General features: G+C 32.2%; 2 protein-coding genes across 2 annotated transcripts in view; one reads left to right on the forward strand and one right to left on the reverse strand.

Annotated features, from left to right (window-relative positions):
* The window catches only part of LOC105200202 (dystrotelin), a 110,485-nt gene extending 107,413 nt beyond the window's left edge, over positions 1-3,072 (reverse strand). Inside the window, exons 1-3 of the mRNA XM_039456123.1 lie at positions 2,289-3,072; positions 1,400-1,479; positions 14-117 (exon numbers count right to left, since the gene is read on the reverse strand). The gene's annotated coding sequence lies outside the window, so the exon portion shown is untranslated. The remainder of the gene's footprint in view (positions 1-13; positions 118-1,399; positions 1,480-2,288) is intronic.
* A 292-nt stretch (positions 3,073-3,364) lies between these two features.
* On the forward strand, positions 3,365-11,811 carry LOC105200219 (cohesin subunit SA-2). The gene is made up of 18 exons (XM_026138015.2): positions 3,365-3,537; positions 3,616-3,779; positions 3,870-4,048; positions 4,134-4,307; positions 4,365-4,569; positions 4,664-4,993; positions 5,081-6,029; positions 6,422-6,655; positions 6,731-6,923; positions 7,012-7,198; positions 7,481-7,785; positions 7,864-8,075; positions 8,162-8,328; positions 8,651-8,702; positions 10,737-10,772; positions 10,924-11,097; positions 11,177-11,261; positions 11,346-11,811. The coding sequence occupies exons 1-18, from the start codon at positions 3,365-3,367 to the stop codon at positions 11,361-11,363; spliced, it is 3,837 nt and encodes a 1,278-aa protein (XP_025993800.1). The 3' UTR covers positions 11,364-11,811.
* Positions 11,812-11,829: the final 18 nt, after the last annotated feature.

Here is an 11,829-nt window from a genome sequence, read left to right on the forward strand (position 1 = left end):
TGTGTAAACTTACCGAATTGAAGTGCGAAAAATTTTGTTCAATCCCAGTCATCATGATGAACAACGTCACGAAAAAGAATCGCCGAATTTCTCAGGAGAGACTCAGCTTGTCACGTTCTGAAAATTAAAATAATTGTGAATTATATGAGATCATTTTTTTTCTCTTTTTCTCTTCAACGTAAAAAGAAACAGTAAATCATGTAAAAAATTGAACTAAAAAGAATAGGCTTAATATTCAGGGATCCTTGTGGATTTCACGAGATTGAAGATAAAAAGTATTAAACTCATTTGAAGAGAATTAGAAAGAAATAATAACGAATGTGCATAACTCTGTGCATAACGTTATAAATTTGAAAATTTATAATATTATGCAATATGAACTACAGATTTTCAGTACCGTCAATACACACAGAAAAATACATACTATAAATTACTTGAATTAAATAAATGTTATTTGTTTCTAAAATTTCATAAACTTATATATCCGCAAATTTATCCTAATAAAATTTATGAAAAATATTTTTTGCATCCTAGTAATTTAACATTTCAATCAAAAATATCAAGTTATTAAAACAAAAATTTTTTTTTCAATATATAATAATAAGTTTTTCAAAAATTTATAAATATTTTAAGACTATTATGAAAAACTATTCTTTGTTAAAGATAAGTATTGCTCAAAAGAAGAAAAGTAAATTCAATAAGAGAAATTGAGACTAACATTAACAGAGGTACGTATCAACATTCAATTTTTGAAAATATTATCCGTCCTAGAAGTTCCAATCTAGACTTTATTTATTCTATATAACACTCTATATTACTAGTCAAGAACATGCTTGATGTAGCTCAAAAAGATGTTATGTTTTTTTGTTTTAAAAAGGTTTACATTATATTATAAATAAATAATTGTTTTGTATGTGATTACTTAATTATTTTGTATGATTCAATTAACATTAAATAAATAATGTTATAAAATAAAATTATATTTCTATTAAAAAAAAATTAAAATAACTAAAAGTATTAATGTGTCCTATATGCTAATAGTTGCCCCTAGACTGTTAATTCTTGCCCCAAAAGTGAGACAAAAATTAACATGGCACTTTTTTCAGAATTGTCTCTTGTTGAACACCCATTACAAATTTCAAAAAAATCCCAGCTTACATTTTAACTAAATAACCATACTATCATAAAGAATAATATATATAAATAATATTCAAAACTGAAGCTACTTTTTCAAAGTGTTAATTTTAGGTCTAGTCCCTTCTAATCATTCAAAAAGGAACCGCTATCTCTCTTTCTTTAAGAAATTATTTGAAAAGATGAAAATTATAGAAAGAAAAATAGCAATGGAGTTATTTATTCAAAAATAACTTATTCAAGTTTGTTCTAATAAAATCTTTACCTTAAATTCACTGACTTTATTAATTTGTATAATATCCAGGATGTGTTGTATTTTCGATAAGTGCAAAAGATGTCAGAAACCTGCAAAAATAAAAAAAACTTGAATAAGACTGCTAACGTATTAAAAAAAATTCTGATCAAATTAATAAAGATGCAATATCATGTATTTCACAAAATAATATCAGCAAAATTCTACAAAGATTTCATTGTACTACAGCTTGGAGATATCTCTGAATTTTAAATAAAAAGATTCATTCTTTTAAGGGATATCTTTGTGCTTTAATTATATATAAACAAATTCTTTAATTAAATCGCTCATCAATTGTAGCTATATTAATTGCTGCTTCTGCATTCTCTTTACAGTTGATTCTGAATGTACAATAATTATCATTATATTCATAAACATAAACAGTTTATTATTTTTTAAGCTACTAATTTAGAAACATATGCAATTGATAAAATATTATTTATAGTACAGATTTATTCTTTTGGACTGGTATTCATAGTCGTAAATAATTTTCAGACTTTAATTAATTGAAAGAAAAAAAGAATAAATCAATCTGTAATTAATTACGCTTTTAAAGATTGAAAATTACTTACGACTATGAACATTGACCTCAGCTTTTTAACATTAAAACATTATTTTATTTTTTAATCAATTTCTTTTATTTAAAATGTATCGCAAGAATAAAAATATTTAATGAAAATATTTCATATAATCACAATAACTTCATATTTTACATAATCAAATAATCACAACGATCATAATTCATTTTACATACAAATTATATTTTATAAATTTTATCAAACACAGAAAAAAATGTATTTTTATTTTTACATTTTAATTGCAAAAATACCCAAAGAAATATAGCATTATCAACTATGATTACCCTGAGTTGCTCCAAGGAGTCAGTCTTCTAATTGAACTTTCGCTGCTCTCCTTAATCGCATATTAATTATAACGACTGTCCGATTCTTATTCGGTACTCCTATTGCGCGAATAATGTATCACGATCAAACGTAAGTACGAAACGCAGGCGAAAGTTGAACTTATTGTTACGACGTAACAGGTACTGACATCGTTATAAAGGAGCATGACGAACACGATGATTTCTAAATACGACGCTGTTTAACTCGCGTGTTGAGACAACTGTTCACGATTACATGCGTCAATTTCGACATCGCATTTATAGACAATTAGCACTTGAAGAACGCGAAAAGTACCGTGCACCCGACTAGAAGCAAATCACAACAAATATGGCGGGACAAGGGGAAGCGGCTCCGAATGGGAGCCTCCGATACGTCACGTCTCCCGAACAACGGCAAGAGCCGTTCGAACGAATGCACGCGTAGATATAACGGAGTCCGTTAAACGGATAGCCGTGAACGATAACAGCTCATTCCCGGTCGAGAGTTTTATATCTGATATAATCACACGACGACTAATAGCGTTTCACTCGACACTCGCGATGATCTATTGCCGCGCGCGCGGGAACGACGCAGAGGTGGCGACATGACGAGCACGTAACGTCGCGCTTCACAAACGAGTGGTTACCATTGCCACATAATGTCGTAACTCATGTCAAAGTGATCGTCCGCTGCCACCTTGATACTCTACGTCGTCATATTTTCACATAATTCGTACTCAAAGCACGCGAGAAGCTTCCGACCAGAGACAGAGTAAACATAAATATGGAGCAAGGGCGGCGCAACCGTTCGACCGTACGTTCAACAAGCGGTAGTCAACAAGCCTTCCGCCAGACGACACTGGCGACGTCCGGTTCAGGGCAAGCGACGTATCAACGTATGCGCATGCGTCGGCGGACATTGTCGAGAGTAGCCGATAGCGACCGAGTCAGGCCGACTCAGGCCGACTGGCGTTGAATGGCGTTGGACGGAGTGTTGTAGTTGTCGAAGCCGCTGATTTCCCGCGCATCTTCTTTAATAGAACGTAAAGAACGTCGCGATGATGCACAGACGGGGTGGTAAGCGGATCCGCATGGACGATCCGGTGCCGCCGGAGTACGAGACGCCGATGACTCCGATGACGCCGATGAACGACAATTCCGGCGGGGACGCGAACGATTACAACGCGTATACCCCGTATCAGGCGTCTCAGACTCCGCTGCACAATCCCACGTAAGTGTCTAATTAACGTATTGAGAATTATTGAATCTTGTGCATAATAATATGTATTGTGTACACGTATATTTTCAGTCCAGAACATTATTCCTCTGAGAGCTACAGTTCACCAGGCACATCTCAACAGCAATATCAGGAGCACACAGGAAACTTTGACAATCAGACGCAATTTGAGGCTCCTGCAACACCAGCGGCGTCTAACATGAGGATCACAAGGAACACGCGTGCCAGGATGCGTGGTATATTTACATTTATATTTATAAAAGAATCTTCCATCTTATTCATTTTGTAATATCCAATAAATAAAATTATGATCCTTAATTCTAAAGGAGGAGTGGTCCAGCAACCCAAGTACAAAGAAATCGATACGGATTATGTTCCAACGTCCAACACTAGAGGCAGAGGTGGAGGTGGACGAGGACGTAACAAACGGGCCCATCATTCGCATAGTTTAGAAGACGAAGCTAGTCTTTATTATGTCATTAGAAATAATCGTTCATCACTTACAGTAAGCTAATTTATTTATAAGTTATTCATAAGTACATGAGGGAGAATAGTGTATTAAAATGTTTTGCTAATATATTATTTGACAGACTATCGTTGACGACTGGATAGAAAAGTACAAAAGTAATAGAGAAAACGCGCTGCTTATGTTGATGCAGTTTTTCATTAATGCAAGTGGTTGCAAAGGTCGCATCACCTCAGAGATGCAATTAACCATGGAGCATGTAGCAATTATTCGCAAAATGACTGAAGAATTTGACGAAGTATGTCTCTTCAATCATAACTTTATAGCTTTATGATTACACAATTCTATTCTGCAGGAAAGTGGAGAATATCCATTGATAATGACAGGACAACAGTGGAAGAAGTTTCGTACAAATTTTTGCGAATTTGTCCAAATTCTCGTCCGACAATGTCAATATTCAATTATTTATGATCAATTTTTAATGGACAATGTTATTTCTTTATTAACTGGACTGTCAGATTCACAAGTGAGGGCATTTAGACATACTGCGACGCTTGCTGGTAAATTTTAATAAACTGAACAATTAAACTTGGAAATTTTACTACAAAATAACAACTGAATGTATATATTAAAAAAAAATCATTTTAATTACAGCCATGAAATTAATGACAGCTTTAGTAGACGTTGCTTTAACTGTCTCCATAAATTTGGACAATACGCAGCGACAATATGAGGCGGAGAGACAAAAGACTCGGGAGAAAAGAGCAGCGGACAGATTGGAGTCTTTGATGGCAAAGCGAAAAGAATTGGAAGAGAACATGGACGAGATAAAGAACATGCTTACATATATGTTCAAATCTGTTTTTGTTCATAGATATAGGGACACCTTGCCAGAAATACGCGCAATTTGTATGGCAGAGATTGGAGTCTGGATGAAGAAATTCCATCAAAATTTCTTAGATGATTCCTATCTGAAATATATTGGTACAGAACATTTGTATTTATTTTTATTTATTGAAATTAAAGCTGCACACATTAAATGCATCTTCATGTTTGATATAAATTTTGCAGGTTGGACTTTACATGATAAAGTTGGAGAAGTTAGACTCAAATGTTTGCAGGCGTTACAACCTCTGTATGCTTCGGAGGAGCTAAAAACGAAGCTCGAATTGTTCACAAGCAAATTCAAAGATAGAATCGTCGCAATGACATTAGATAAGGAGTACGATGTAGCAGTACAAGCTGTAAAACTGGTTATCTCAATCTTGAAACATCATAGAGAGATTCTTCTCGATAAAGACTGCGAACACGTGTACGAGCTCGTTTATTCCTCGCATCGTGCGGTTGCACAGGCGGCTGGTGAATTTCTGAACGAACGTTTATTCCGTCCCGATGACGAAGCTACGGCAGGTATTAAGACCAGACGCGGCAAAAAGCGATTGCCAAATACGCCACTTATACGCGATCTTGTTCTATTCTTTATCGAATCCGAGTTACACGAGCACGGAGCGTATTTAGTCGATTCCTTGATCGAGACTAATCAAATGATGAAGGATTGGGAATGTATGACGGATCTCTTGTTGGAAGAGGCTGGCCCTGATGAAGAAGCATTGGACAATCAGAAAGAAACATCACTCATTGAATTAATGGTGTGTTGTATAAAACAAGCTGCTACGGGCGAAGCACCGGTGGGCCGTGGACCCACTCGAAAAATCCTGTCAATGAAAGAACATAAACAAGTACAAGATGATAAGCAAAAATTGACGGAACATTTCATTCAAATGTTACCACTGTTGCTGGATAAATACAGAGCAGATCCTGAAAAATTGGCGAATCTCCTCGCAATTCCACAATATTTTGATTTGGATATTTACACAAAATCTAGACAGGAAATAAATTTAGATTCTCTGTTAACTAAAATTCATGCAATTGTAGAAAAAATGCATGATACTGAAGTTCTAGATACAGCAGCTAAAACTTTAGAACATATGTGTGTGGACGGCCATGCCATCTTCACCAAGTATGTGTGTTTTTGTGTGTGAATATGTCGCAGGCAAATAGCAATTTTAGGAAAATAGTAACCGACTATGCAAATAGCATTTACCAGGTTAGGTTAGGTTAGAATAAATTACATAATTTTTGTGTTTTTAAAGCAGGCATTTTGTGTTTTTAATTCTCTACTTTAAATACACAACATTTGAAAAACACAAAAATTGTATAATTATTGGGTTTTTAAAGCAGGCATTTTGTGTTTTAATTCTAAGCTATTTGACCAGGCAAATGCTATTTGCCTAGTCAGTTACTATTTTCCTAAAATTGCTATTTGCCTACGACATATACATATACATAGTTTTTTCTCAAATTTATATATATATATATATATGCACATATGTTTAAATTATTTTGTTACAGGTGTGACGTCGCTCGTTCAACTTTAATCGATGCCATTGTAAATAAATATAAAGAATCGATCGACGAATACAGAAATTTGATTGAGGGAAATGAAGAACCAGATGAAGATGAAATATTTAACGTTGTCCAATCACTCAAAAAAGTTTCTATTTTTTATGCCTGTCACAATATGAATCCCTGGGGCATATGGGATTCGTTGTACAAAGATATTGAGGATGCGAAGGATCCTTCAAAGTACTTTTTCTTATACTTAATAGTAATTACACAAAATATTTCTAGATGCAATAAAATTGTATTTTCTGTATACAGATGTTTACCGCACAAAGCAGTTAAATACTGCATAACCGCATGCTTCTTTGCCATTCTGTGGGGCGAACATCATCTGATGGAAGCAGTGGACTCGGGCAGTCGTGGCGAAGACGAATGCCGACAGTTGAAGGAGCGATTGCATTCCTTTATGGGTTCAATGCGCCATTTCGTCAGTGGCGATAGTAGCGGCACGGTATTATAAATTTATAATTTATATACAAATACAAAAAGTTATATTATGAAAAGTTTGATAAACGTGTGATGTTTGTTTCATGAAACAGCCATCGTCACCAATATTAAGAGAAGTTGCTTATAACGCTATATGCGACTTGTTGGTTGTGTTTTGCAATCAACTGACCACACATACTAATCCCTTAATGCATCAATTGGTATACGAACCAGACCAAGCGATGCAAAACATGCTCAACAGATTCATCCAAGAGTATGTTTTCTTCGAAGAAGAAGATGGTAAGTAATATATTTTTATTTACATCTCTTCACTATGATTTATTTACACATTTGGGATTTGTTTTTTTTTATATTACAATGGAATAATATCTTCTTTACAAATACAAATAATTAAGAACGTGATTGAGCTATGTGTGAGTGCATCTAGATTGTAAATAGGGAGTTCATAGTATTTCACAGTATATAATCTATATTCTTAACAGGGAGATTCACGATACTTATAAAAAAAGGAGGAGGGAGTATCAAAAAAATCATTATATACAATATAAATTTATTTTGTAGATGAACATGACGAACATTCTAAAATTGAGGAGTTGCATAAACGAAGAAATTTCTTGGCTGGCTATTGCAAATTAATCGTATACAACATGATCCCTACAAAAGCCGCGGCAGATGTCTTTAAACATTACGTCAAATATTACAATGATTATGGTGATATTATTAAAACCACATTAGGCAAAGCGAGAGACATCAACAAAACGAACTGTGCGCTAACGATGCAGCAAAGTTTAAATATCTTATATAATGAGATAATGGCTGAAAAAGGCAAGGTGAACAGAAACAGTGAAGAATTTACTGCGATAAAGGTATGTAATTATTGATATATTGTTTTGCAATTGTAGTGCAAAGAAATAAAATGTGTTAAAACTTTAAATTATTTCTAGGAACTTGCAAAGCGATTTGCTTTATCTTTTGGTTTGGATGCTGTGAAAAATCGCGAAGCGATTACAGCCTTGCATCGCGCGGGAGTGTTATTCGTCATTACTCCTCCAGACGGTATCGAACAGGATCCTACCGGTCCGCCACCGAATTTGCCGTTCCTCGAAATATTGTCAGAGTTTACGAATAAGCTTCTCAAGCAGGATAAACGTGTAGTGTAAGTGCACTATACATTAAATCCAATTTCTCCCAGTATTTTTTTCTAAGCTTACACGCTCTTTAATATGATATATTTTATTGCAGACTCAACTTTTTGGATAGACGGTTACAAGCTGGAATGCCATCCTCACGAGGAGAAGATTGGCAGCCTTTATTGTTGTATAGAAACAGCTTATTACATGGTGAAACTGATCAAGTTCCGGTTACAAGCAAACGAGCTTACACAAGACGCAAGAAAGATCATTTAGCAGGTAAAAGATTTTGACTCACTTTAGGGCTATCTTAAAAAAGCATTTATATAAAGCTCCAAAATTAAATAGGAAATAAACAGGAAATTAATGTAATTTTGAATGAATAAGTGTGTTTATATCTTCTTGCTGTTTCAATGCGTTACAATATTATATATTAAAATCATTTAACATATTTTGTAGAGTTAAATTTAGACACAGACTCGGACAGATGCAAATGTTAATAACTGTAGAAACAATTGTGTTTATAATTTCAATTAGAAAAGATATTAGTCGGTTATTTTAAGTTGCTTTAATTTTCATCTAATAATATTTTCCTTTGCAGAGGAAGAGGATGCTGATGAACCTGATGAAGGTTCTGATCATGAACTTGCTGGGTGAGTTGGATGTCCCGAATAGAGAAGCTAATATAATATTTCATATAATATTTTCATGGTGTAAAAACTAAGTTACAATTACATATCTCATTTTTAACATCTATATATGAATGCTCTTTATTGATCTTTTATTATTTTAACATTGCATATGCACATATAGAGCTAGAACTATATTTTATTTCTAATATAATATTCTTCTTTTGTTAAACTTGTTAGTATGGTATTAATTATAGTTGCAAGTAACTGTTATATGTAACTATTTCATAACACAAAAAAAAATCGAAAATGACTGATCTAAAGTTGCAAAATGCAATATGAACTAAATGCTTGTCTTTACTAGCTTTTGCAATGCGAACTATGTTATAGAATAGACAATGTGTATTGTTTGTAAAACTGGGATCGCAGATATATTCTATGCACATATTAATGTGCTTTTTTAATTACTGCTACAAAGCATTAATGTTGCTTGCAAAATGTAGACCTGTAGAAATGTGGTAGTAAATTCCACTACTAATATTTTTGATAGCCATTTTTTTCATCAATGCTTTATTAATGCTAATGTATGATATAATCATGATCACGTAGGAAACAATGTGCAAATGTTAAATTTTATTATTATTTATAAACACACATTAAAATACGTAATTTTATAATTATTATTTTTTAATGTTTAAATATTAAAATTGAAATTGGTGAGAGAGTATATGAAAGAATACTATTGAATCATATATAGGCTATGTTCAGTGGTAAAGTAGTTCAATGATTCTTTTATTATAATTAACTTTAAATTTAGATACAGCTAAGATTTAGAAGCAAGAATCAACAACATTAAAAATTTACTTTACCATTGCACAATTATTGTATCTTTTGAACACAGTTCATGGCTATATTTGTTATAAAAAGAATATTTGCAATCTCACTTCTTGCAGTATAACTGCATGCTTATGCTTAATTTATAAATATTTATGGTTATTTTAAATCGCTATGTTTTAACCCTTTCGGTACAGAATATCGCAATAAAAAAGCTGTATGGATGGAACAAAAATAGAAGTTCTTTTTACTCTACGTATATACACGTCCATAAACCAAAATAAACTTCTTTTCTTCAGTGCACATTTGCGACAAATAGCGCTCAAAGGGTTAAACAAAAAATATTGTTTGTATACATATACATATGTTTGCATGAGTAGTAGTGATTCTAACCGCTTGTATAGGCGGACTGATCGTTGTAAGAATTTAATATATATTTTCACATAAATATCAATTATAGATATAAAAATATATGTAAGGGACAAAAATTGTATATTCTCGATGTAATCTATTATACTTCGTGCCTATTTTAACAAATTATTTCTGAACTAGAATAAGAGACTATTAAAGAATATATATTATCGTATCATATTTTTGAGGTAATTGCAAAAGATAGTATATAGAGAACGATGTGTGTATTTTATCGAGATTAAAATCAAGTAAGCTTGAAAAATTTGTATTTTATTTATATATTAATAATACAAATTGGTGTTACAGATATGAATAAATATTGCTTCAAATAAGACCTTCAACTCCTAGCGCTCCTAATTCCTACTTTATCAAAATTAAAACTAAAAGAGCCATTGAGAAAAACGTGAAAAATATTTGATCAATTATTACTATATATAGTAACATAAAAAAATCATTTGCATGTGCTTCACATTTCCTAACATTATAATGATGCCTATGTTCCTTTTTTCATGACACGCCGTTCTCTATACCCATCACTTCACAAATATGTTATCATTCATCTATATCTCTTATATTATTGTCATACTTTTATTTTAAAATTTTATTTATCAAAAAGTAGTATTAAAAGTTTTTAAGTATATGTGTTTATATACTATTTGAGAGATGTATATATATTACGTGAGATTATTTGAGTATGGAAATTGTCATATGTATGCATGTGACGAGTTTTCACAATTGTGATATTTTTGTCCCTTTATCTCGAGTAATCAAAATAATTGTACTTCCACCTGAAAATGGACGTTTTTATTTCAGCAAACAGAAGAAAAAACGTGGCCCACGAAAGAATCAGTGAGTGATCTATTTTCTCATTTTTATTAAACTAAAATACAAGTGGAACAAATAATAGCAATGATGCATCTACTAAAATGTAGATTATTTTTAAATTATAAAATCCATTTATCTGATGAATGCCGGTATAATCGTTCTATTTTTTTTCTAGATTACCAGTTAATAAAGTGGTGATAACACGCGGACCTAGAACAAATACTTTTTATGAAAATAATGACGCTGCGCAAATGCAGACTTCTCCTTCAGCAATCATAGAAGATGCTTCGACAAGTCCTTCTCAAGACATTGACAGTAGACTTAAAACTTTACAGATCCAATCAAGATCGTAAGTAGTGCTCTATCTATTTGAAATGCTCTAATCTATTTTGAAATTACACAATAAATGGAACGTAATTTTATGATAGCCGACGAAATCAAGAGCATGTAGAGCATAGGGAGTTGCGGAGGACTTCTAGAAACTCAGGGAGATACGTTGAAGGACAATACATGGTAAGTTTATGAACAATATTACAATGTCACAAGTTTAATGCCACGAATTACATGATACTATGTATCGATTCAAATTAATTGCAGGAATCTGATTCCGAGTAGAAGACATTGTAATTCTTAAAACCTTTGCTCTCTTTCTCTTTTAAATTTGGACGATTGGATTGTGATATGTATTTAAACCAGCTATGCGACTTGAAAAGTATAAAAATATACTTAATTTATGTGATGACATAAAAGCTTTCAGAACGAGTATTAATATGTTTTGTGTTCAAAAATTTAATTTTTTGAAATTTTATTTTATTACGTCATGTTATAAGTAACATGCTATACGTATTTCATTTTTATAAAAAAATGAGTACTATAAGAGAATTATCTCTATCAACAATCTAATAACTTCTTTAAATAAACATATAATGTATTAGTAGTTTTATTTGTGGACGTATTGTAGGTACATGATAAACTAAATATACTTTTATATATAATTACATCTCGCTTTTCCTGTACATTTTGTGATAATATTTTGTACACATAAATGTTTCATATAAATTTATAAAATGTTAATTATTTA

Source organism: Solenopsis invicta, chromosome 12 (genome assembly GCF_016802725.1).
Source record: "Solenopsis invicta isolate M01_SB chromosome 12, UNIL_Sinv_3.0, whole genome shotgun sequence".
NCBI classification, from domain to species: Eukaryota; Metazoa; Arthropoda; class Insecta; order Hymenoptera; family Formicidae; genus Solenopsis; species Solenopsis invicta.

Coding starts and splice junctions, on each gene's coding strand:
- LOC105200219 (XM_026138015.2), top strand. CDS start 3,365: ATGATGCACAGACGGGGTGGTAAGCGGATCCGCATGGACGATCCGGTG. Junction 7,199..7,480: donor TTTCTTCGAAGAAGAAGATG/GTAAGTAATATA, acceptor TTTATTTTGTAG/ATGAACATGACGAACATTCT. Junction 7,786..7,863: donor AAGAATTTACTGCGATAAAG/GTATGTAATTAT, acceptor AATTATTTCTAG/GAACTTGCAAAGCGATTTGC.